This window comes from Anopheles funestus, chromosome 2RL (genome assembly GCF_943734845.2).
Source record: "Anopheles funestus chromosome 2RL, idAnoFuneDA-416_04, whole genome shotgun sequence".
NCBI lineage: Eukaryota > Metazoa > Arthropoda > Insecta > Diptera > Culicidae > Anopheles > Anopheles funestus.
Genome location: NC_064598.1, coordinates 41591737 through 41618365, shown reverse-complemented (window position 1 = coordinate 41618365; position 26629 = coordinate 41591737). Strand labels below are relative to the sequence as shown.

The 26629-nt window shown below is 42.0% G+C and overlaps 5 protein-coding genes across 11 annotated transcripts in view; 4 read left to right on the top strand and 1 right to left on the bottom strand.

Annotated features, from left to right (window-relative positions):
- Positions 1 to 26629, bottom strand: part of LOC125761714 (probable proline--tRNA ligase, mitochondrial) — a 289722-nt gene that overhangs the window by 21641 nt on the left and 241452 nt on the right. The window lies entirely within an intron of this gene.
- Positions 1652 to 3014, top strand: LOC125761726 (sorbitol dehydrogenase-like). Its single transcript, XM_049423173.1, has 2 exons — positions 1652 to 1858; positions 1925 to 3014. Exons 1-2 carry the CDS (start codon positions 1796 to 1798, stop codon positions 2951 to 2953), a joined length of 1092 nt encoding a protein of 363 aa, XP_049279130.1. The 5' UTR covers positions 1652 to 1795; the 3' UTR covers positions 2954 to 3014.
- On the top strand, positions 3111 to 5493 carry LOC125761724 (sorbitol dehydrogenase-like). Its single transcript, XM_049423171.1, has 2 exons — positions 3111 to 5168; positions 5238 to 5493. The coding sequence occupies exons 1-2, from the start codon at positions 4258 to 4260 to the stop codon at positions 5419 to 5421; spliced, it is 1095 nt and encodes a 364-aa protein (XP_049279128.1). The 5' UTR covers positions 3111 to 4257; the 3' UTR covers positions 5422 to 5493.
- On the top strand, positions 5720 to 7034 carry LOC125761725 (sorbitol dehydrogenase-like). The gene is made up of 2 exons (XM_049423172.1): positions 5720 to 6712; positions 6803 to 7034. The coding sequence occupies exons 1-2, from the start codon at positions 5805 to 5807 to the stop codon at positions 6984 to 6986; spliced, it is 1092 nt and encodes a 363-aa protein (XP_049279129.1). The 5' UTR covers positions 5720 to 5804; the 3' UTR covers positions 6987 to 7034.
- The window catches only part of LOC125761688 (cadherin-87A), a 159327-nt gene continuing 155689 nt past the window's right edge, over positions 22992 to 26629 (top strand). The window contains exons 1-2 of one of the 7 annotated variants that reach the window (XM_049423116.1): positions 22992 to 23147; positions 24737 to 25082. The gene's annotated coding sequence lies outside the window, so the exon portion shown is untranslated. Of the gene's footprint in view, positions 23284 to 24680; positions 25083 to 26629 lie in introns of all 7 variants that reach the window. The other 6 variants (XM_049423115.1, XM_049423114.1, XM_049423113.1 and 3 more) reach the window with 6 other exon arrangements.

Below are 26629 nucleotides of genomic sequence, written 5' to 3'. Positions count from 1 at the left end.
CACTTTTGAACGCTTTTAACTTAATTACTAGCACTTTCTTATGCAACCAAATAACAGTTTATGATATAAAAGAGTTTATCCAGTTTATATCTAACTTGCAATAAAGTGATTTAACGAAATAAAAGTTTTACAGAAGATAATCAGCTGGTACGTCGATAAGGAAGGCACCGCTAGAGCTGTTAACCAGTTTGTTTACATAATATCCCGAGTTTGTTGACATTCTTAGGCCATGGTCATGCAATGTGTTAATTCAACCCCCTTTCTTGTATATTATTTGCGTTAAACTTTTAAATTCTTTCTATTCCGTTCGAATAAAACAAGAACGTATGTATGAACGTATGGCACACACTGATTTCCTTACATTTTGCTAGCAATTCAAAATCGGAATGAACGAAGATTTTCTTTTAATGAGCGAGTCAATGCGAAATGCTAGAAAGAGTTGTTATAATTCATTACCGATTTAACTCACTCAAAGAGATTAAAATCTTGGTGACATTCACCTGATGAGTTATGACTCTTTTTTCATGAATTTGAAGGTGGATCAGTTGATCTGCTCTGATCCGATCCAATAATTAGGGTCAATTGATCCGGGGTCCAGAATCACTTTTGTATGACGATGTGATCCGTTATGATCCGGGATCACTTTTTATGGCGATTTGATCCGCAATGATCTGGGATCACCATTGTATGGCAATGTGATCCGCAATGATCTGGGATCACCTTTGTATGGCAGTGTGATCCGCAATGATCTGGGATCACCTTTGTATGGCGATGTGATCCGTAAATCCCTACCACAAACCACCTCAATTTACCCATCCCCCCTCCCACCCCCTCCTCAAGCGCTAAATTTGATCCGGATCAAATGATTCGATCTGATCTGGGTGAGAAATAAATTGCAACGATTCGATCTCAACATTCGGGATCATTTCCTTTCACTAACTATCAACTCAAGGTTGAAAGAGTAATTTTGAGAGTAAACTCTTTGCGGCGGCTATTAACTCAATCATGAGTAATATGGCTCTCTCATGTGGTCAAATTTTGTATCGTTGATTAGCTCTTGAAAGAGTTAGTTCAGGAATTAAGGAATTAAGTTAAGGAATTAATGATTATAACTCAATCATGCAGAATCAGTTCACCTTATATTCACATCACTAATTCAAACCAGATTTGATATATAGTGGATGTGGCGATTCAAATTTATTAACAACTTACTACCAAGATGTTCTCTTGATAGTTCACTTGATTATCACGTGGTTAATAACTTATGCAAAAATCTTACTCAGTTTCATTGTATTGATCGTTACTATTACTATTAACAAGATACTATTACAGTTAGTAGTTACTAAATCGGTTAGTTCTTAAACTTTTAGTAAGTGGCATCAGAGTTTTTCAATCCGGCTTATCTAATGCTAATTAAGCTACTCTTGTTCTGTGAATGATGATAAAATCGAACCAATGAAAATGCAATCCGATTAATGAAAGCCACTACCTGACTAGTGATTAATGTGTAGATATACTAGAGAATGCGCTTCGCCGAAGAAGGGCTTGTGATGTTGATTAGCTTTTCACGTGACTGGCGCAACACTGGCCTTTAGGGCACTATATGCAGCGCTTACACCGTCAGTAGAACACATTGATTACCCTGCACAATGTGCGATGGTCAGCTTGCATGCTGTTGGCGTAAATACATAAAGCGCAGCTAGCTGATCCGGATGCTTCAGTGGGTTTTAACGTGAGCTACTGTGCTGAGTGCGCGAGTACACTATCAAGCAAAGAGAACCAGCGTCGCCACGGAATGGCACAGCGGAAGGTTAAAAATCTGGCCGGTGTGGTACACGGCGTTGAAGACTTTCGTGTGGTGAGTGATTGTAGCAAGAGGAATTAAGCAGAGGTGTTGTAATATGGTGTCTCTAACCTTTCACAGGAAGAAATCCCCATACCTCGGCCACGCGATCATGAGGTTCTGATCGAGATGGATTGTGTGGGAATTTGTGGCTCGGATGTGCACTACATCTCACACGGTGGGTTTGGTGACTACAAGCTAAAGGACAAGCTAGTGCTTGGCCACGAATCGTCCGGCGTGGTGATGGAAGTTGGACGAAGCGTTACGACTCTGAAGGTGGGTGATCGTGTGGCGATCGAACCAGCGATTGGCTGTCGAACGTGCCGTCACTGTAAGGCCGGTCGGTACAATCTCTGCCCGGACGGTATCTACTGTGCGACGACTGGTCAGGGAAATTTGTGTAACTATTACACACACGCGGCCGATTGCTGCTTTAAATTGCCACCGAATGTCACGATGGAAGAGGGCGCTTTGTTGGAACCGTTGGCCGTCGCCGTTCACTGCTGTCGACGGGGTGGAGTTGGTATCGGTAATAGCGTGCTGGTGCTCGGTGCCGGACCGATCGGGCTCGTTACGATGCTGGTGGCAAAAGCGATGGGAGCGGCCAAGGTGTGCGTCATCGATCTGATGGAATGTAAGCTGGAGCTGGCGAAAACTCTCGGAGCCGATGCAACGTTGGCCGTCAGTGGACACGATGCTCAGGAAGAGGTGGTTAAACGCATCCATCTGCTGCTTGGTACGGCGCCCGATATTAGCATCGATTGTACCGGTGCCGAAGCCTGCGTACAGCTGGGTATTGCCGCTACCGTTCCGGGCGGTGTGGTGACACTGGTCGGTATTGGTGCGATACAGCAACGCATTCCAATAACGACGGCTCTGGTACGGGAGATCGACATCAGGACGGCATTTCGCTATGCAAACTGCTATCCAGCGGCACTAGCAATGGTGGCCAACGGTACGATCGATGCACTCAAACTCATTACCCATCATTACGATCTGGCCGAATCGGAACAGGCGTTCAAAACTGCCCGATACGGTCTGGACGGCGCTGTAAAGGTGATGATCCACTGTCAGCCAAGGAACAAAAATAATCCCAAACGAAAGGTGTAAGCACAAGACGGCAGTGTGATGGCAGCGGTCAATAAATGTTCATAATATTTACTTAACTCAATCGTACGACTATCAACGCAACGTGACTAACGAGTATTCCAGATCTCTCAGTTCCGCGTCACGTTACATCGCGAAGGGGGTATGTTTCCACCTTCATAGTGTACGCATTTAGTGGTTTATTGTATTTGTCCATCCCTGACCTACTGTTGCTGTTCTTCCGCTTCTGATGTGCACAACCAGCACAACCAGATGCTAATGATAGGCACGGCAATTTATTATGACAAATGAAAGATCGCACATAGGAAGGGTGGGCGCCCGGTTTGTTTCACCTCGGTATTCCGAATGAAGAATCATTGAGGGTAATTTGATTGGCCCGGTTACTCCCGGGCACATCTCTTCTCTGCTAATCGGACCATTTCGAGTGGCGCACGGCACCAATGGGCACTGTTGGTTTTTGCAGGATTCGCGCATCGGGCGTCAGTTTGAACCAGTCGTGCGCTTTTGGGATGAGGCTGTAAATAGTATTACCTCTATCAGCATTTAGCTTGCCTCATCAATGTTGACGTATCGACAACCATTCCGTAGTGGGGGGTTACCTACCAATAGGGTAGGCACCCAGTTCAACGTACACAACCGATTAGATAACCTTTCAGTCATCGTAAATGCTAGGGAGTACGCGCATAATGAAACGAAAATAAAAACGTATCGAAAAAGAAGCATTAGATTGCTGTGCATTAAAATGTCAACAACGGCAAGTAGCGTTGTATATTAGAAAACAAAAAAAAATAAAACACGTTTCAAGTACAGAAAAACAAAACTTTAAACATGATTGGGAAGAATATTGTATAATAAAATGATAAAGCCATACGGGGGTTTTTTTTCCCGGCACAAAATGATAATAAAAGACCCGTGGTTCGAGCGACCAAACCGTTGTGTGTTTGGAGTTACGGTTGTGATCGTTATAATTTGAAAGGAAAGGAAAAATCTACCAACAACAGGATTCCTACTATCAGGTTTAATTGATGCACTATTGACAGTTACATAACTTTTGCAAAAATAAATGCCCTCCGACCCGATTCAATGAGATGAAATTGTAGATTAAATTGTTTATTGTATATTAAAATAATTTACCCGTCCCCTTCGGCATGGCTTATTAAGAAGCACCACCACAATCTAATTGAGATTTTAGTATAAAAGATCACCTCGGTTTGTCCGTCTTCGTCAGTAACGGTACAGAGCCCAGCTTAAAGCTTCTATAACACTACTAAACGAACAAGAGTAACGGTACAGATACTATCGTAAACATGGCACCACCGCAACAGAATATGGCCGCCGTGTGTTACGGTCGGGACGATCTACGCTTGGTGTCGATCCCAACACCCGAACCGGCCTTCAACGAGGTAGTGCTGGAGGTGGACAGCTGTGGCATCTGTGGTACGGACATTCACTTCCTGAAGGAGGGTGGTTTTGGCGATCAGAAGCTTATCCGTCCATTGGTACTCGGGCACGAGTCGGCCGGTGTGGTGCGCAAGGTGGGCAGCTCGGTAACGCATCTGAAGGTGGGCGATCGTGTTGCGATCGAACCGGCCGCCGGTTGCCGTACCTGCGATCTGTGCAAAGTGGGCAAGTACAACATCTGTCTGAATGGGAAACATTGTCCCACGAAGAACCACGATGGTAACTGCTCGAACTTCTTCGCACACTATGCGGACTGTTGCTTTAAGCTGCCGGACCATGTTACGATGGAGGAAGGTGCATTGTTGGAACCGTTAGCGGTCGGTGTGTATGCTGGACGGCGGGCAGACATTCGGTTGGGTAGCAGTGTCATCATCTTCGGTGCCGGTCCGATCGGGCTTATTTCGCTTATCGTGGCGAGAGCGATGGGAGCTACCAGAACGGTGGTGTTGGATCTAGCAAAGGCCAGTAATCGGTTGGATGTGGCGAAAAAGCTTGGTGCCACGGCAGTTATACCGATCGGGGCATCCGACAAGGAGGATGACATCGTGAAGCGCATACAGGAGGTGTTGGGTGGTCCGGCTGATCGTGTGTTGGAGTGTACCGGGTCACAGCCGGGAATGCGCATTTCCATCAAGGCGACGCGTAACGCTGGCATCGTGTGTTTGGTCGGTTTGGGCAAAGAGGAAGTGCAGCTACCGATAGTGGATGCGATTTCTCGCGAAATTCAAATCATCACCGTTATGCGTTACAATCACGAGTAAGTATTGTTAGTGGTAAATTGTATTTAATGCAATTTGTAACGTTACGATCGGCTTATTACTTCCAGCTATCCGGCAGCATTGGAAATTGTTGCCAGCGGGTACGTCGATGTGAAACCACTCGTTTCACACCATTTTGCACTGAAGGACGTTAACGAAGCATTCCGGGTGGCCGCATCCGGCGAAGGGTTGAAGGTGATGGTACATCTTACACCACGGGACAGCAATAATAAGACGAAATTTGTTAACTAAGCTAGCAAAAACCCGAAATGTGTCAATAAAAATGAACCCGCCTACCGGGTTATCGGGAGTTTCAACTATCAACTGGTCGATGTCACCAATATTAAGCTTTGTGCGAAACGGTTACCTTTTAGATAACGATTCCTATTGAACGTCACCTTGCTTGGTATGGTTTGACGCTTTATCGCAAACGTGATCGTTAATATGTTTGATTACGCGCGCATCGACGTCAACGTAGGAGAGTGCGCGTACACAAACATTAGCTCACGATTAAAAACGGCTCCCAGTTCTATAAAAGCTCGTGCACTACACGGCACGCGCTTAGTTGAGTTACGCTGGGTTGCTCTATATAACGTCCCCGGGCAGAGCGTGTGGTTTTGTGAAAGCAAGTGGCGATGGCACCGAACAAAAATCTAGCCGCAACCGTTTACGGACCGAACGATCTCCGTCTGGACGAGCGTCCCATACCGGATCCGGCCTTTAACGAGGTCGTGGTAGAGGTCGATAGTTGTGGTATCTGCGGTACGGACATACACTTTCTGAAGGATGGTGGTTTCGGTGCTCAGCGGTTAATTAAACCGATCGTGCTGGGTCACGAGTCGGCCGGTGTGGTCCGCAAGGTTGGCAGCTCGGTGACGCATCTGAAGGTGGGCGATCGTGTCGCGATCGAACCGGCCGCCGGTTGCCGTACGTGCGATCTGTGCAAAGTGGGCAAATATAACATCTGTCTGGATGGGAAGCATTGTACGACCCAGAAGCATGATGGTAACTGTTCGAACTATTATGCCCAATATGCGGACTGTTGCTTTAAGCTGCCGGACCATGTAACGATGGAGGAAGGTGCACTGCTGGAACCGTTGGCCGTTGCCGTCTATGCTGGAAGGCGTGCTCAGATCGGTTTGGGACACAAAGTGGTTATCTTCGGTGCCGGTCCAATAGGGCTGGTGTGTTTGATTGCTGCCAAAGCGATGGGAGCCACCCGTACAGTGATTCTTGATCTGGAGCATGCGAAACATCGGCTAGAGATCGCTAAAAAGCTCGGCGTTACCGGTGCGATTGGAATTCGGAAACAGGACACGGAGGATGAGCTGGTGAAAAAAATACACGACATTTTGGGTGGTCCGGCCGATCGTGTGCTGGAATGTTCCGGGTCACAGCCCGGGATGCGTGTATCGATCAAGGCTACGAGAAACGCGGGACGCATCTGTTTGGTGGGATTGGGCAACAAAGATGTACAGCTGCCGATGGTGGATGCAATCTCGCGGGAAATCGAAATCACCACTGCCATGCGTTACAATCACGAGTACGTAGACCGGTGACGGGGTGGAGGAGAGGGGGCGATACGTTACGGCAGTGATTGGGCTAATGGTTTATCTTTATCCCATTTTTTTAGCTACCCAGCCGCATTAGAAATCGTTGCCAGCGGGTACGTCAACGTGAAGCCCTTAGTTTCGCATCACTTCGATCTGCAGGACGTGCACGAAGCATTCCGTGTGGCATCGCAGGGCGAAGGAATCAAAATTATGATTCATCTGATTCCGCGGGACACGAACAATCCCGTCAAGTTCAGCAACTGAGGAATAGGCGCATTTAAATAAAGTACCGGAAGAATATATGTGTATGAAGTGTATTTACGATGTAAATTCGCAGTGTCGCATATTGAGAAAATTGTGTTTTTTATGGTTTAATAATTTATTTCTGATCATTAGCTAAATTGAAATCAAAGGATGACTGCTTCCTTTCTTCTTCCTAGTTATTAATTTTTTTTTCTTGGCTTAAGGACCTTACAGGTCACGCCGGCCATTTCTGGCTTACTAGACTTATTTTACCACGTAGCCGGATAGTCAGTCCTTGCTACGGGGGACGGTCCGAATGGGATTTGAACCCGGTCCCTGCCGTGTGGACCGTCGCCGTTTATCACATGTACCACTGGCCCCGCCCCGGTATATTATTATTATTAAACATTATTATTATTAAAATTATTAATTATTAAACGAATCAAAAATCTCGTCCATTTTTCCATTCAGTGGAATCCAGTTTCGATGAACGTTATGCAAACGAATTATGCATCATTCTGTTTTTGGTTTTTATTTTGAAACTTTTAAAATTTATCCCAGTTGTAACACAAAATCTGACAAACATTAGTTTAATTTTTTTGCTGTCATGAGCAATGAATTAGTTTCAGGTAAAGTGATGTGCTCTGAATGTTCGGAAATGCTATGAATTATTAAGGGTTGATCGTTGTGCAAAGCTCCAATACAATGAAAGTTCCCTTTTGGGGGGTGACTTGAAAACTTTAAAGCTTTGGCTTTAAAGCAAATTTTTTAAAAGAAGTAAACAAGAATGCTGTAATTTTTATAAAATTCGATAGAAGATTAAAGAAACTTTTTAGCTTCGCAAGCAATATCACGGGACGAGGAGAATCTCTCTTTCACTCTCTTCTTGGTTTAATGACGTTAGAGGTCATACCGATCATTTCTGGCTTACTAGACATACTTTAGTCAGTCTTAGTCAGTCAGTTCTTGGTATGGGGGACGGTCCGGATGGGATTTGATATCCGGTCCTATCGTGTGGAACCGACGACCCACGAAAAGAATAGAAGAAAAAATTACTTTTAAACTTAAAAAATGTCATGAAAAGGGGTTTAGAAGGTGTATTAAGAATTTACTTTTAATGTGAACTTTCTAAAGATATTATTGATATGTTGTATAAATCTTTCATTTTGTTTAACATTTTAAAAACTTGGGGTTATCGAAACACATCATTGAAAGTTATCGAAAGATTTTTTTAACAACTGTTTATTTCTTATTATGCACAAATTCCATAGTTACTTATCGTTACATATTATAAAATTCATGTCACAAAATTCGGATCACATGTACAACATAACATGATCAGAAAATGTCTATAGCAATGTTCTTTTCTTTTTTATCCTTAATACAAAGTAAACTTAATAAGACCTGATTTATTAAGTTCTCTATGTTAATATTTGGGAGTCCTATGATTTTAAATGCAGTACGTTCTATATCCTTCCAGCTCTTTACAACTTTCGGACAAGAAAGATTGAATTTTGTATCATCTGGCCGACCGTTCAAGAATTTCTTATCGAGATTAACGTGGTAAAATCTAGGAAGTCTGTTTGTTGTCTTAAATGAAGTCTATAGTCTATAGTCTATAGTCGTAAAAATAAATAGTTTGCATATCTTCCAATCATTAAATCACTTTGGAAAGAATTATTACTCAGCATGAATCAAAAACATTTTTAACAGTTTAACCGTGTACTGTTCTATACATTACATTTATAATAGAATAGACTCTATGACTAAACATTGTTTATAAAAAAAAAGTTTTGTTGTAGAATAAAGATGAAGAAACTACAGAAAAATTTCATTACCATATCGACGCGAAGTTTTGCAATTTAATTACATTAAATCTGTTCGGATCCGGGTTTCCGGCAGAACCATGTCAGATCCCATTTCCTCGGTGAAGATTAATCATTTGAAACCGAAGCAATCTCATTAAGTGTCAGTGTTTTTGCATTATTTCAACAGGGGAATACATTTGTTTGCTGCAAAATACATTAATCACTTAGTGGTGTAGGTTCGGCCCAAGGTTGCAAAACGCGGCTCATACTGACAACATTGGACATTGAAGCGTGGCGAATTGGCGCCCCACGTTTGTCCGATAGTGAATTACGAGGTGGCATAGCAATTGCAGATTGAATGATTGATTTTTTGCTGCTGTATGACAACTTTTCGAGTTATGTAATGTGCGCTTATCTGATAACATTTATCAATTAACCTCTTAATAAAGAGGGATCTAGCAAAAAATAATCTCGCTCATCTTGAATAATATTGTACTATTAGTTTGGCTTGACAAATTGGTCCGTGACTTGACGGCTAAAGCAGATCTAATCGAGAGACATAAGCCAAAGCTGTACCGTAATTGCTGCAATACAAGTTTTCCACGAATACCACAGCCTGCACTTGAGGCAAATGGGCGTAAATTACTGGCAGCACCCAAAAACATCTTCTTCTTCCCCCAAAAAAATCCAGCTCACGTTTCACCCGTAGCGCTATAAACAAGATCCACAAGAGCCATAAAAATATTAGTTAAACGGCCTGTCCACCGAATGTCTCTTCTTCCCTCGCTTTCTTGCCAAAAAGGGTGCGACACATAACAAAGTGTCCATTTTACTTTTAGCGCGGTACGGCGCGTGCTTTGTTTCGCAGCATCTTTCACAAAGCTGCGAAAGTGAATGGCAGCTTCCAATCCAGATTGCCTAAGTCAATATGCCACCAGTTGAGGTGCTGGTGGATGCGTAAAATTAGCCTGCCGACACTCAGGCCACACAATCAGGCCACATTTCCAAGGCAGGCTTTTTAACGAACGTATCGTGTTTCCATGGTGTGGAATCCGTGTAGTGAATTGGGAAATATTTCCCGCAGACGCTTTTTCACAATGCCAGGACACGAGCGTTTTGTTTTCGTGCTGATCCTTTTGTGTAACGCTTTTGGCGTTACATTTTGGTTTTTTTTCTTGCACACATTTATACGCTAGACATAAACGCCTAAATGGGCTTTGAAGTTGAGAGAGCTCATAAATCTTGTTTTCACTCTATTTGTAGCGTGAAAATCGTACACCTCCTTCCATCACTCACCTCACGGAACATGGCACACGCACACACACACACACCGCACCGAAATGGTGGAAATGTATTAGCCAAAATGTGTAGCACAAGCACAAGAAAGCGTTCCGTCCGTAATCTTTTCCCACTGTTTCCTTTGTGCGAAACGAATTGAAAGCATTCGGTTTGACGTGTGACAGCATACGGATCAACTATCGTCCCAAACCGTTACGCACGGAATTGGCCGTCTCGCTTCTCATACACTCTATCCGCAAGAACGCTGTACTCTTGGGGCTGTCCGGATGGCCTTAAAACAATGGATCACACCGCGGTGTGACAATGCGCAGTCAACGGAGCGTTTGAATTTATCGTCCTTTGCCCGAGCCTGTCACCGATATCTAATCGCAATCGTGTTTGTTTTATGTTTCCGGCGGCCATTCACCGGTGCACGGGTCGGGTCGGGTGCTTCGGTGCGAAACGCTTTTCCCGGGAACGAAAAACGTCTGCCAAAGAAACGAACGGTTTGTTTTTTCTTCTCGAGAATACAAGATTTATGATCATCATCACGACACAGTCATAAGCACCGAAAGACAGGCGCCGAACGCTATCCTTACTGGGCAAGTGACAAGTTCGATACTAACGCAACGAATCGAATGCTGTACAAGGTGTGTCTAAAGTTACTGTACATCAAATGAAGAAGTAAACTGATACAAAAATTGTAGGGGGAAAAAAAGTAAAACCCAAACCCGCGCAATTAACTTTCGAAACCGATAAAAACGGAAACTTCTTTTTTTTCTTTTTGGGTCAATTTTTGGGTCATAGAGCCGGTGGCATCCGAATTGTTTGTTTTTTTTTTTTAATGTATTGTTACTGCTGCTTCTGCTATTGTAAATAGAATGCCCTTCTTTGCTTTACCGGTCCCCCAAAAACCACCTCCCCACCATCCACCATCGGTCGATCATTACTCAAGGCGTTTTGTGTCACCGTTGTCACCGTTGAGGGTGGATTATGGGGTAAAAAATGAAATCAATTGTTTCCCTGCAAAATGACGTCCCCTTAACCGCGGAAAAATAAGGCCGAAGGATTGGAGCAGGCCCCGGCACCGGCCCGTTTAGTCCCTGCAGCACTTACTTTTTTGCTCCCGTTTTTCTGTCATGTTCTGGAGAAACTCATTAAAAGTTGTCCTAATGTTTCGTGCCGGTAGAAGGCTGCGCTTTGGGGACGGAGCCTTTTTTTTCTTTTTCTTCGTCATCAGACTCATTTTTCTGTGTTTGTTCCCCATCCCGCACAACCATTGTCGTCGATGCTTTAAATTTGTGTTTGCTTTTGGGTTTGTCATGAATTTTGTGACAGCTTCTTTCCCTCATTTCCCGCACGGGAGTATGAGAAAGGTTAAATAAACCGGAAGCAACTAGCGCAAGAAGAAATAACAAATTTCAAACTCTTCCCTTTTTCGTTCGCACTCGCACTTTACTTTCTGCCCGTGGCTCTGTGACCCTCATAGTGCTCATTCGCATTCATCGTTTTGTTTTTTTTTTGTATTTACCTTTCTTTACAGATACAATCGTTGCAATTCGTTTGTTGGGCTTTGCTTTATACAACTAAAAGCGTAGAGAATGAATTAACGATGCAGAGCGAAAACGGAACCAATGTGAAATTAAAATTGATAACACGACAGCTACAAAGATGCAGGCAGTTGACAAAACAATTGGAAAACTTTCCCCAATGAAACGATCGTACGCGTTAAAGTGATCATTGATGCGTGAGCTTTTTGTTTTGTTGTTCGCAGCACAAAGGTGAGAGAAGTGTCGTGAGTTTGCACTTCACGATGGTTGTTGGGTGGAAGCTTGAAATGAACCTTATTAATCATCGAAATACGACGGAACGAAGATTTCCCCAGCCTTGCACATTGGGCATTTTTTGGGATGAAAGCTAAAAATTTTCCATTTTTCGTTAGCAGCATGTCAAACATGATTTTTTTGATTTATAAAATAAAAGTAAATAAATTTAAAAACTAATAATTTATTACATCTTAACAACAACAAGTTTTTGCAATTTGTTCAAAACGTATATTTTTTTAATAAAAATTTGAATGTTGTTTGAATGATGCAGGATTTTTTTTAAAAATATTATTTACCCAATATGAAATGGAAACAATTGAAGGGACACCTTTGATTATTAGTACAAAAGGTCCGTTGAAGCTTATATAATTTAAAATGTTTCTTGATATGGAAGAGGTATGAAGACCTCTGAATTAGAATCGCTTTCACTTTACACCACCAGGTACTAGGCGTCTCCACCATAATAGTCATTAGAATCACTTTCACTTTACACCATCAGGTACTAGGCGTCTCCACCATAATTATATATATTTTTGGGTTTTTTGTTTTTCATTTGAAAAAATCAATTTCACCCTGGAATCTTCTTACAACTGTATACTGTAGATACCTTAATTGGTGCAGTTGAAAATCTCTAGTAGAACCCAAAACTGTTATAAGTAAGTAGGTAAGGTAAATGGATGTGTAAAAATACACATAAAAAAAAATACAAAAATGGAAGTTACAAAAAATATTTATTTCACCGCTATCTGCAACCGTCATGCTTACAATAAACCTTTTTTTTTATTCTGCATACATATAAGTTTATCCCGACATTTGTTGAAATTGCCCACTGTGATGTCTCACCAACCAGCAGATTGATTGACTAAATAGGGACATGACATGTTTTAATGTTCCTTCTCTGGTAAGGTGAATTTAATTTCAAAGAAAAACATAAAAATGAAAGCTTAATTACATACACATACTAACACATACACTGTGTACACTAAAATAAAAGAATGACTAATTGAGTAAGATTCGTTTTGTTTATTTTTTTAATTGTTAATTGGATTAAGAGTGCAGGTGTTTAATTAAACGCTAAATGTTTCTTATTGTTATCTTATCTATCACACTTTGTCCTTAATTATTTCAAGCGAATTGCTTTCACTTTATAGCAGGTATCTGGATAGGTTTAGTTATTAGGCGAGCTTTATTGATACGTCAAATTTCTTGATAATTAATTTCAATAATGCGGTCTCGGTCTTATCACAAGTTCGGTCACAAGTTTGGTCTAAAATTGAATCTGCAGGCATGCACAAACTAATTATTCAAGGGATATCAGCGTAGAATATGTATATTCCTGGAACAATTAAAGCACAATTTTATAATGTTGACGATTAGAAATACCAAGAAGCAGAATTACATTGTTCAATGATTGATGGAATCAGTTAAAGGAATTATATGTTATCACTACTATTTCACTAACACTGACGTAGCTTTTGATCAAATAGTAGAGCCACAACTTCGGACAAACTACAAGGGAAACGTTCACATACACCAAACAAAACCTTCTCTTTGAGCAGTTTTCGCTACCTGGCAGCAAACCGATACGAATGGCCCCCGATTTTGCTGACACACAAGCAGAAACTTTTTGTTAATATTTAACAATATTCCCCAATTGCTTCACGTTTCGTACACAACTGCTAAGCGGATGAAAAAGTTCTCGTTTTGCAGCATCATCCGAAAAGTAAATCTGGTCGGGTAGGAGGAATTGCGGCTGATCATGCCACCGCCATACCATGTCGTTTCGCAAAAGGATTCAGTCAATAATCGAAAAAGGGGGGAGGAAGAAAAAAGTAATTAAAACTTTTTGACACTGTCGGAAGACATCTCAACCTGTGCGTACACGCGCCAGCCAGTTTTGTCTTCAACCGTGTAACCGTGTGTAAGCGCAAGTAGGAATAAAACGCGAAAATGTGTGCGAAGCGTGAACAAATACTACCGGAAAAAAGTGGTAAGATTTTGTGATTGTGTGCAAACTTTTCCTTATGCTTCATCTCATTTCGTGCTAAGAGCGAAAAAAAGCAAAATAAGGTTTAGAGGGGTGAGCTTCTGTTTTACGAAACTCACCAAATGTTTGCCCTTGTTGCGTCGATTGCTCCCAACCGTACACGATGGAGGACCAATTATTGACAGATCCCATGGGAGAAAGGAAACGTGCCGGCATATGACAGGCTGACGAGGCAAAACAAAAAAAAACTCGGCAGCTGCAATGGTAAATGGGCTATTTTTGTTTGGTGGTTACATTTATGTTTGGCAGATTAGATTGCAACGTTCGATAAGAAGCGGCAGGGATGGAAACTGTGGCGTATGTCAGATGAAGGTACTCCCGTTAAATTATCTACCCCTTGGGGGTATGGAAGATACGCGGAGGAATGGCTTGAGGACGTAGCTATAAAATAAAAATTTTCGGTAAATTTTAGATAAGCTGCACAATGCCCTGCGAGTATCAGCATCCGTCAGCAGCACAACGACATGCTTGTCAATGTTTCGCATGACGTCGTAAACACGAGTTTAACGAAGATGAGATTCATGAATAGAGTCAAATGCAAACATTTGTGTTTGTAGATGGTGGTAATATTTAAAGCCTAAAGGAGAGGCATATATTGACGGGTAATGTTAGCTTTATTAATCATCTATCTACATTCATCTTTCATGTTACTTCCATCCATTCGGTTTTTTTTTCTCACCGGTGTGCTAAAATGTAATTTAATCAAACTTGACCGGTCGAGATCAATTGGTAGCCAGTTACCAATTTGTGCTGTACGTATTAATTATCAATAAACATTTTTAATGGGCATTGTTAGCACTCCCTTGTATGTATTGTTTGAAGAATGAAATGATACGTTGCATTTTTTTTTCAAAATAAAACAATTCATATTGCATTGATGTTACGAACAATTACGACTGAATGGCATATTTTAGTTACATTGGTGTATTATTTTCATCGTTTGATCAAATGTCCACACTGATGGAGCATGCCTCAATCAATTCGGCTACAATCGGTGTGTCATCAGTTTCAAATTTCGTTTCGCATTTAGCCTATGACACGGAATGGGATTTTATGCTCGAAATTCTTTCCACTCACGTTTGTACAATTTGTCCCCCCGCTATTTTTTTTGAACGAATGTGTTTGCGTGCATTGGAGTGTGTGTGTTTGGGGGATATTTTTTCTTTCATCTCAACCATTTGAGGAGCTCATCCTTATCATGCGTTGACGTACGTCTGAACGGTTATGAACGGTTACCGGAAGGATGGGGAATTTTTTTTTGACCCCCGATAGATAACTCTACCTTTTTCCCTCGAATGGTTATGATCGGATGTTCAACCCCCAAAAAACCGGGGAACCAGCAGGCATCAGCATAAATTTGGTCCGTGTACCATGTCGTGTATGGGTACGGCATAATCAAAAATTAATAGAGACAAATTGATGAAAGGGATTTTGTGGGGATGATTTTATCCCTTCATCGGTACCGGTTGCATACACTTTGTGCAGGACAAATATATAAATAACCTAGATCTCGTAGCTGAGATTAGAAATGCCGAACTGTGGTTCTCGGAAGGACTAAGGACTATTTTTGCTGTTTGAACAAGCTCAGGGTATTAAAGCTTATTTTTAAGACTGATTGTTTGTTTACTTTCACCGACAGACATAGGTCCTTGCGGGAAAACATATCCACATTTTAATGCTAATAAATCTTTACATGCGTTTACATGATGAAGATACGTGTGGGTATTGATTTTGGCATCAAATAACCAATAATGTTGTCCCCCCCTTTGCACGGTGCATCGGTTAGGGGATTTTCTTATCGTAAAAATTGCATCCTTATGCCCCGTCCTAGTACGCACATCATAATACCGCGCATTGGTATTGGGCACGTAATCGTAGCAGAAATTTTTCATAATAGTGCCAAATCCTCACTTCATCAATCATGTTGAGCCACACAGTATGTGCCGAAATGTTTCCCCTATATGTTAGTGGTTTCGTCTGTAGGTGGAATGTTTTTTTTATTTCTTTCGTTATACACACGATGCACAAACACTCATAGCAAAATGGAATCATCCTGGATCAGCTTTTCTTGTAGAGAGGAATTTCGCATATCAATCGCCAACCTCGTAGCCACGTAGCTACCCGAACGGAAGTTCCAACGCTATCGCGTCTGTTCGTAGCGTTCACGTGGACGATCCGGACGGTGCACTAGACCGGTGGCAGAAAGCAGATAAAAAAATTCCTCGGAGAAATGTGGCCAATAGGAACGCAAACAGCCATTTCGAAGGGACTGAAATCAATCCGGCAAGCAGGGCAAAATGATTCCACAGCGAATATCATTTAACTTCTTTTTTTGTCCGTTTACGTTTTTCTCGTTCAAATTCCGCTCGGTCTTCGCTAGATTTGATCCTTAAGGAAGCTAGGTTGTTTCTTTATTCTTTCAGCAAAATAGTTTTCGTTTTTTGTTCTCTCTTTTTCGGGGAGGCATCCCGCGTTCGTTTCCACCACCGTTGTCACTGTGTCACATTCCGCGCACGGTATCGGGTAGTGGGTTTTGCCGGATATAAGCTCGTCGCTGTCCGACCGCCACCGGGTGTGAAGGTAATTTATTAAGTTTTATCTCTGCCTTTGCTGCTTCCTTTTCCGAGTGAATTGTTGCCAACGGTACGACCTCTACCATCACCACCACCAGACACACACACACACACAGCATCATTGCCGTTCGCCATCATGCGCACCATCATTGCCATCATCATCACAACGCATCAATAGTTTTGGCGCCAATGTGCTTGTTACGCTGGAGTTCAGCGTGCCAGCACACAAAACCATCTTGAGTGGGAAAAATTGCCAAAAAGAATATAGCGTAGGGAATGTTTCAGCCAGCGGCTAAGACTAACGCCCCCAAAAAGCATTCCTTGCGCCATGTGATGCTGGCACAAGCGGTAACATGCAGCTCGGGTTGGACTGTTGTTTTCACTTTAGCCGTACGATGCGCGAACATCCACGGTACAAGACGAGGTGATGCAGTGGATAGTGTCCCACGTGCAGCATCTTAAACCCGGCTGCCCATACATTTGCTCCCGTTAAACTTATCCTGCCACACGATACGAAGTTTAAAGTCCCGACCGTGCTCAATACAAAAGCGTTGCGGTACGGGAAACAGCTGACCGGAACAGTTTTTCCTTGCACGATACACGCTCAGTGGTGCGGGCTGGGGGAAAACTTATCTCGCAAACTGTCATAAAGTACTGTGACCTAATTGGATTTGGTGAATTTATCGTAGAGCGACACCCGACCGATCGTTTCGTGAGTGAAACCGAAATAAAGCGCAAATGTTTTGCCCCACGCCGTGCAATGTGTGTGAAGTGTTTTGAGTAGAGATGAGTATAACAACTCTATTGAGTGAGTCAACTCACAGTGAATGAGTCGATATTAGGTATTAGCTCGTTTAACGACTCATTTCGGAGTCATAAAAAAACCCGGCATAAAAATGTAAGTTAAGGTTCGGCAATTTTACTCACTCATGAGTGAAAGCATGTAGCCGTGGTGAGTCGAGTTGCAAAAAGAATAAACTCCCCCCACCGGTCATCAATTTTTAAATCAATTCACCCCCCGGTCGATATTTTCATAATTTGACTTCATCCGATCGGTCATAGTGTATCAATGCAAAATAAACCTCATTGATTTAAGTTTATCGACAGTGCGACTCTCTTTAAGTTCGGGGACACAATTACCATATCACTTAGGGCCACCGAGAAGCTCGATCCACCACTGCTCCTAAGCCTTAGCTTTTTTTTGAGAAATTCTAACAAAATTTATAAATTGATGTATTTTAATGCGAATCGGTTGAAATAATTTTTTTTTTTCACTCAAATAATGCTTTTAATAAAAAAAAAAGAATAAAAACTCCCCCCAAACTTCACTCAAATAATGCTTTAAATAAAAAAAGAATAAAAACTAATGAAAAAATAAAAAAAAATTATAAATTTGAAAATCTCCTGAGGCAATAGCCTTAGCTACGCAAGGCTACGCAAAAGGCTGAGAAATCAATTAATACTTTTTTCCTAGCTATTACGGTTCAGTTTTCGGCCTATACAATTAAGAAATATTCGTAATATAGTAGACATTGTGTTTTATCTTAACAAACTTTTTCTGCAACTTGAATCCATCCGGATGTTTTATAGAAAGCTATAACAAGGAGCTATAAAGCTATAACGTTATAGAAAGGATGAGAGTTCAATGAAGTGCGATGAACTGTACAACATTTAAATATCGTGTTTTAATCCTTGATAGGACCTGATGGTGCACAAAATATTGCAGAATAAATTAGTTTACTTTAGGCTATGTATGTGTGTTGAACTTACTTTATATTGTAAAAATTCCTGTAAATATCTAAAGTTTTGAAGAAAACTCTTCATACGCTTCATACGGTTCCACACGACAGGGCCGGGTATCCAATGCAATCCGCATAGAGAACATCTCCTTTCTTTAGCTATTGAACATTCTACTTTAAATTCAATTAAAATATTTTGCTATGAAAAATTTAAAAAAAATGGGACACATAGAAAACCTCAAACCAACCAAACTCGGCACCGAGCGGATCACAGAGTTTTTTTTCTACACTCGCCACCAATCAAATGACTGTTTGTTATCATCGCACAAATGTAGCAAACATTTCCACAATGACAAAGTGGCCATTTCCATCCCATACCCAGTGCTTTCAGCGTCATTAAGCTACCCCTTCTTTATCACTATCACAACCCTAAGCCCGGGCTTAGCTGTTACCGTGCTCACGTCACCACGGCGGTGCTAATTGCTTCCGAGATCCCCTTAGCAATGAATGGAACCTTTATGGTGTACTCCTTGGTACGCTAACGGGACGTGGGAGAGGGGCGTGAAATGAAATGAAAGCATTAGCAGTAAATAAAGGTAGCCGCTAAAGGTGGGAAAGAATCTCGACATACCGCCATGCCGTTACCAGATCAACGCCCAACGCATTCCGTTAATCCTTTTTCTAGCCGCTTGGATGGCAAACTTTTGCTGCAACAGCTACTAGCTTGCTGTTTATGTAAGCAACAGCAAGTTTTTAATAACTCCTTACAGTATCCTGCTCCGCCCGCTTCCAACTGTGCCCCCTCCTTCCCTTTCCCTTCTTTACACTTCACTTCCGTCGGAAATGGACATTCCATCATCATTAGGCATGGAATTAACCGGAGGGTTCTAGTGCCGGAACGCGACACATTAACATCCTGGTTGACCTGGAGGACGATGAAGGTTACCGTTCTCCTTCCAGCTCCCACTTTTTCTACCCACCTCCCATCGAACACTTCAAGTCTAGCACAAGTAAGCACAAGGACAGCCATAAGCGTAAGAAAAGCCAGGAAAATTGTTGACATTTCTCTTTTAAGCCTGTCTCTGTCGCTCCTGCACTTTCTTCCGCAGTGGAAGTTTTGTTCCTTCTGCAAATGCTTAAGTTTGCAGACTTTGTCGCTTGATAAGGGACAGTTTCACCCAGATCTCGTACCAGCCATCATGTTGCTAGAAGAATCCTTTTGTTTTGCATCCTCTTAACAGGCGCTGCGCAGTATGAATGAATAAGTATGAGGGTAGTGAATTGTAAAGTTTGATGCTAAACGGAATCCTAGCTCCGCATTCACGCACTCTCTCTCATCTACATACTTATTATGTATTCCAGTGTTCTATTTGCGTTTGTTTAACATTTTCCATTCACTCCTTTCACGGCTTTGTACCTTCTCCCTAGGTCCCTAGCCCATACAGCAGAGTGCGTTGGTGTATGCAGAGAGAGAGGGAAAGAAAGAGAGAGAGAGAGAGAGAGAGAGCACTCGGTGTTAGGTGAAGTAATAAATCAGACAAAGCTACGTTAATGGTGCCACTGGAGGGAAATGAAAAGCTGCACATCGTTAAACGCTTTCAAGTAGTTCTAATTTAATGACGCTAGTGAACCCGAGCAATGGTGACTTTTATGCTAAGAATTTAAGCTTTGCTACGGTGATGTTAAACGATGGCAAAAGGTATGCCTGGGAACTTGATGTGTCTAATTAAAGTAAAGGCGCGAAACGTCCCCATAAACACTTCCGTTGTACGTTGTTTTATGGAAATAATTTGATTTTTTTGCACTTGCTTTAATGGTTATTAATTTACTATTTAAGAATGTTTCTATCTCTTGTAATAAACGTTTAAATATAGAACCTTCTAGCTATTTAAATTAAATTTTTGTTATGACATTTACATGACAACTAATGTTAAGGTGCAGAAGTAAAAAAGCAGCAATATAAATTCTTCTGATGTAGAATCATTTTCTAAGAAGTAGCTAAAACAAGTTGAAAAAAACCAAAAAAAGGTAGTAATTACGTAGTCATAAATTGTAGCGAGCTTTCGCATTCAATTGAAATTGTATCTTTAATGATTCAATTTATTACAGTTCCCTTGCCTTGCAATCTTTTGCACTCGCTTTGTTTTTGCATAACATGTTTAGGCGTGTTAATTTAGTAAGCAAAAGCCCAGCCCACCATTTCGGACCTATCACCGGTCCGGTACCGAAACCGACCAACGGGTGTATATCCTCATTAATCATACTAAATGAAGTGGAAATCTATTTTTCGCGCAAAAAGAAAAAGAAAATGGTGAAGCAAAAAAAAAAGACAAGCGAAAATCATTATGAGAAAAGAAAATGGACAGACGCCCGGGTAACGGGGGATCGGGACCGTTTCGGGACCATATGCCGGGACAGCGTGACGGTGTGCTTTAGAGCCTGTGTTGTCTTCCTTTTGATATCTTGATCGTCATCTGGACCGGAAGGACGGGTGGAACTTTCCACCATCCGGGGATACGGTTCACGGGTCAGGTCAACCATCTAAAGACACAAAAATACAAACCTCACCGTACGCGGGCATCCCAAAAACCTCGGACGAATCCTGCCCGTAGCCGAGCCGAGCAGGCCGAGAACCCTCGAATGAATTAGGACCTATTCGTTGTCGTTTGACTTGATAAAGTAAATTAATTTTCTTTCGCCTTCATACTTGTCGAATGGAATGGCAAAAGGTTGCCATTACTCGTTCCGTTTGCGTGCCTTTAATGCTTGCTACTATGCTGCTTTTTTGCGCCGGTTTTATGTCGTAATTGAATCTCTCTACCCCTTGTGCTGGATGGTTTGCGAACGTAAGGTGAATGCCTTTTGGTACCTTCAAAGAGGAAGGAATTTTGCTTGGAAGGATAAGACGATTCTGCATTGGTGTAGCGAGATTTATTCTGGTGTTAGGTTCAGCTACGTATTTATGAACCACTAGTGTTGTATGAAAACTACAGCAAAACTATTTTGCTGAGCTAGCTGTTAATCAGTGTATTTCATGATTAAATTCTTTAAGAAAAAGATTTAGCTACTGTGGATTAATGAGTAAAAGTACACCTGGGTAGAAAAAGTTCTGAACGCGAAAATAAATTATTTATCTACTATACAACAACGGTGGTCCGGTGGTGTATGTGATAAACGGCGTCGATCCACAAGATACGACCAGGGATCCAATCCCACCCTAACCGCTCCGCAGAGACTTTAATAAATCTAGTAATCCAGAAATGGCCGGCGTGACCCTCAAGGTCGTTAAGCCAAGAATAAGAAGAAGAATGACAAAAACTTATGGTGGAGGAGGAGATGATAGTGGCACCGGTCCTACACGACAGGACCGGAGATCAGATCTCAACCGCTGCAAACCACCGTACGCAGGACTAACTATCCTGCTACGGGTAAATAAAGTCAAGGAAATTCAGTAATTGCAGGTCTACACTTGTTGAGATTACATTGCAACAAAAGAAGAAGTATATAACAAGTACAGTAGAACTTCCGATTATCCGGGGTACTCAGTAGCTCTCTGATGCCGGTTAATCGATTTCCACGGATGATAGTCCCTTAAATATCAAGGTCATTTATATATCTAGATAAAGCGTATATAGTGTCTATATACTATACTATGGTGAACGTAAAATAAATTCATTGTAATAAATAATAAGAAGTGTAAGTACACTATTTTAGTCATGAAAATTAAATTTTGGAATGAATTCTGTAAATTAAGAATCGACAAAGGGCTTGTAATTTTCGAGTTTCAGGTGCCACGGGCCCTTGGTGTGAGTGTGTCTTAAAAGCTGCTCGACAAAAGGGGAATGAATACCAGATTGCTGAGCAGTAATTGTATCGATTTATTTGTGGAAAGACACTGAACCGTCCCTTCGAAAAGAAATATTACGACAATCTCTGATTATGTCGCGGAAATGGAGAATGAACTTACGGCTTAACAGTTCCTCAGATTTACAAGACGTAGTCGTCTTATATTCTATATTTAATGTACTGTTTATAATTTAAATAACTAATGCACGTTTAATAACTGCTGTTAAATAAATTTTCTGTCAAATAAAGTTATGTTATGTTATATTAACTAAACAAAACAACAATGAGTTAACGGAAAAAATTAAAAACTTCAATAAAAACATAATTATTAGCTGCCATGCAAATGTTGAGCACCCCTGCTGTAGATCACTCTGGAACAGCTGATCTTTAACGCTCTACCTTCGCCCAGTTTGTGTGCGTGATCACTAGCGTAAAATGTATGTGTTTATGCTACGCGCACAGCATGCATCAACTTTTTATGCTACAGCGCGTTGTGTCTCTCTCTCCCTTTTCGGCTTTCCCTTGCTCAACCCATTGCGAACCATCTCTACCGGCATTTGTTGTTTCTCTGTGTCTCTCTTTCGTAACCATTTTCTTTCTACCGCCGATCGCACCTGCCCGCGCACGATCGTCTCAAGCGGCGATCTCATGGAGCGCTGGTCGATTGTGGTGTTGGTGTTGCACATGACACACTGTGTAGTTTGTTGGCCTATACGCATATACGTTCTTCCATCGTTTCCAGCATCGCTAGGCACGAGAGCGACCACTTCGAAAAGAAACGTTACTCAAAAGGTAAAGGAAAAAAACCACACACACTTCAACCTCCCTTTGCTGGTCCGTACTCCGTGGTGTGGAGAAAAAGTTGCCAAACAAGTTCCCTTCTGGGCGATGGTACCAACACCGAGACCAACACGTCGTCTACGTTGCGGGCAGGCCAGTTGTAGTGGCTCGATCGCGACAAAATTCATCATTTCTAGGTGTACCGCGAAGCGACGCGCGAGTGCGCCAGAGTGCATGCGTCTCGGGAGTTGTACAGAACCGGAATCTGGATCGCCATTTCAAAAGGTGAAACCTTCCGACGGATCTAGCTGGTAGGTCCCGGGTGTGTCGATTCGCTGAAGTGTTCGAAAGGGAAGTGTTCGAAGTAAAAAATCTCCCAAAAAGCGATCAAGTGATCGTCACCGTTTCGTGCGATTGTATGGTGAGTGAAACATGAAGCAAAAAATTGATCTCGCTGACGCAGGCATAACACACGAGTGAAAGGTTACGGGGGAGAAAAAAAAAGTTCAACAAACTCCCAAATTATACGATAATAGAAGTGAGCGGAAGAGTTGTTTCTTTGTTGTTGGTTTGTTTGAATATTTTCACCTTCACAACGCGTGGTCGACGGTAAAAGCGACGCACAAAAATGGTCGACCACACAATTTATTCGGATAAATTGCTTAAGTGCTGTTTGATGCGTGGTGTTTGGTAGAATTAAGTTGGGTCAGCCAAAGGTCAGGTGCAGCTCGGGTGCCGTACCGTAGTGGTGTGTCTGCCGTGATGTTTGTTCTTGTAAAAAAGATCGTGTGATCGATGGAAATCGTCATCAGACGTAGTCACAACCGTGCCGAGATCCATTCCTTACACCGTGGCATATCTACCGTTGGCTGGAACGGCGTTTTATGTGGGTTGACCATGTTCGTTCCGTGATGCTTGATGGGGAATAAAGTTGTGTGTGAGTTTGTGTTAGTGCATTAGTTTCTTTGAAGAGAGTGTAAAAAAATGGTAAAGTGATGCTGTACCACACGACCGAGTGTGACGCGTGAGGCGAGAAAAATCACAAAAGAAAAGCCTTAAAAGTGTGTTCGTCGTTTTGAAATCGGGATGAATAAAAAAGGTGCTAAAAAGAGGGAAAACACTAAATGGGAAGATGAAACAAAGTTACTTCCCGACAGCGGATAGTTTTCCATTTTGGGAAATTTCTTCCTCCCCCTTTTTTTGTGCAATCACCACGCCTGGAAACCTTCAACCCTTTTCCCATGCTGGGGTGATCGAGCGTCTACAACTTCACGATCGCGTGTGAAGCGGCGCGCGATTACAGTTGTATTGGTACGATCGTCAGTTTTCTACGCTTGGAGTCTGCAAAAGGGGGCCATCCGTTCAAAGTCGGTCGGACCAAGGTGGAGGGCCCAACCTTTCGTGGTGTTTCTTCGCTCATTTCTTTGGCATGGAATTTGGGCTAGTTGTGCGTGGCTGAGTGGTTCGCACGTTTGATTCGCACCACAAATTAGCACATTAGCGAGTAGTATGGCTTGCTTATTTTGTAGTTTGTTTTATTTTTTACAATGTCGTTATTAGTTTAAATAAATTGCATAACATAGAATATTTTCTAAAAAAAATCCCAATTATTTGTTGGTTCATTTACACACAAAATTTATTGGCAATATATCTAGATCGTTATTTTCAAATCATACAAATATTTTAATCAACATCAGCGTCGCTATTGCTGGAATAATGTTGAAAGATTTTTTTGTTGCTATTGTCGTTCCAATGTTTTACTGCGAAAATTCTCATCGCGATGGTACGATGCGTTACGATCCCATAATGGAAGAATAGGTATTTTTCAGTTCACACTAACACCATTGCATCACGTTTGCCACCTTCTTCTGCAGTGCGGTTCCGACCAAAAAGGTACCGCAAAAGGGCCGCCGGAAGCTGTAAAGTGTGAAAGAGACAACGCACAACCCGGCTAAGACAAAAGCCTTCGAAAAGATCTTTTGTCTTTCCAATCTTGGGCAAACCAGAGCCTACGCGTGGAAACAGGTAGTGAAGGAAGCTGACAAATGAAGTGAAGTTGTGGTGAAGTTGTGTGGAGTGGAAAAATAGTGACAACAAAAAAAAAGAACCATTCACCAAAGTGTCTCAAGCAGTGTTTTTTTTCTTCATCGTAGCATTTCAACCAGAGGTCATAGCTACAAACAACGACCGGTTGAGCTAAGAAATTGTATCAACATTAAGGTAAGTACTTCTTTTTTTACCGTGTATGTTTGTATGTGTTACAATCTCACAAGAGAATGTTGTTTGTCCCTGTATCCGTGTACTTGGCGTGGGTGCTTCTCCAAGTTCTCTTCATCCAACCCACGCATTTATGATGAGCCGAATAGAATTAGACCTCCGTACCGTGACTTAAATATCCATTCAGCCAAACCAAATTGCCTGATTGTAGGGTGGCATAGCATCGTGCAGCGGAGTACGGTTGGTCAGGAAGAAAATTGAAAGTTTCTGTCACCTTCCACCTCCCGCCGAGGCACTGATTTCCTTGAGAGAGAATCGGTGCAAAAGTCGGGCACGGCACCCAATTTGAAATTCATTCACTTGGGTAGAAGCTGATTTCATATTCAAGTGGAAAACTTTTGCCTGTAAGGCCACGGCGTGAATTACATACGCGGGAATGGTTCGGTGCTTTGCCTAAATCTTCGGAAGGGATTTTCCGTCGTGCAGGAATGGAAAGGAATTTTGGGACGTCCAACATCTTTTGCTGGTAGATCATTGAATCAGAATAGTCTCAGAAATTGGGAGGTAAAAGGGCATATTTTAGGAATGTATGAATGGGTACAGACCCTTGTCTTAGAGTACGTCTGCTTTGTGCATTTCAAAGGCTAATGTTCTGAGCGTGTTTTTGCGGGGATTTTGAGGAGAAACAGAAGTCAAGTAAGGGGAAAAAACTACAAAACAAAAGTAACTTCATTTTTTACACCAGCCAAACAATTGCTTACTAACGGTCGGATCTAAAAAAAAACGGAAAAGCTGTTCGTTTGCCACGAAATATGTGTGAACTTCAAACGAACGAACAATCCCACAGACATCGGATGAGTCTTAATTGCCGCGTCCGAACAAAGCCGATCACTATTGAACGGAATCGCATTCTAATGAACGAGCTTTCTTTCGTGGTTTTGTCACAGCTGCCCAACGGTTGCCAACAAAAGGGAAATTTCACCGACAGCTTTGTGTAGAGGTTGAACAGTGCAGAAAGAACTGCTAGATCAAACTGATTTACATTTTGATTGAGCTGCCAGCTTCCCAGTTGATGGCAAAACTCGTTAAGAAAGCTGTCCATCTCCAAACAACAGGGGAGAGCTTTTTTTTTGTTGTTTTGTTCACTTCTCTGGAAAGCTGTCGCACACGCATTGCATTTTCTCTCTACCAAAGTGAGATCTAGTACCAGGGCTGAATGATTGAAGCGTTTAATTTTGCTTTGTCAAACGCGTTTCTGGGAGGGGGGAGCAAACAGCAACAACGGCAACCAAAAAAAAAGGCGCTGGCGTAAATTCGTTCTTTTCAAACTCTATTTCTGGCGGGCTTTCAACATTGAATGGTTGCTTTATTTTTTTGTTCTATTCGCACGTGGATAGCACATTAGCCATTCGATGCGGAATGTTTATGAAGAACGGTTTGCAAGTGTGGTTGTGGTAAAACACTCGGTGCAACAAATGTTCGTTTGAAGACGCATTCGTTGCACTTTTTTCTGTGTGTGAAATGGCACTTTTTTTGCTGTCCGGGTGGCT

What these genes read in the sequence shown, in the direction of transcription:
- LOC125761726 (XM_049423173.1), top strand. Translation starts at nt 1,796, where the DNA reads ATGGCACAGCGGAAGGTTAAAAATCTGGCCGGTGTGGTACACGGCGTT. An exon ending in GCGTTGAAGACTTTCGTGTG is followed by an intron (nt 1,859 to 1,924) that starts GTGAGTGATTGT and finishes AACCTTTCACAG; the next exon opens with GAAGAAATCCCCATACCTCG.
- LOC125761724 (XM_049423171.1), top strand. Translation starts at nt 4,258, where the DNA reads ATGGCACCACCGCAACAGAATATGGCCGCCGTGTGTTACGGTCGGGAC. An exon ending in GTTATGCGTTACAATCACGA is followed by an intron (nt 5,169 to 5,237) that starts GTAAGTATTGTT and finishes TATTACTTCCAG; the next exon opens with CTATCCGGCAGCATTGGAAA.
- LOC125761725 (XM_049423172.1), top strand. Translation starts at nt 5,805, where the DNA reads ATGGCACCGAACAAAAATCTAGCCGCAACCGTTTACGGACCGAACGAT. An exon ending in GCCATGCGTTACAATCACGA is followed by an intron (nt 6,713 to 6,802) that starts GTACGTAGACCG and finishes CCATTTTTTTAG; the next exon opens with CTACCCAGCCGCATTAGAAA.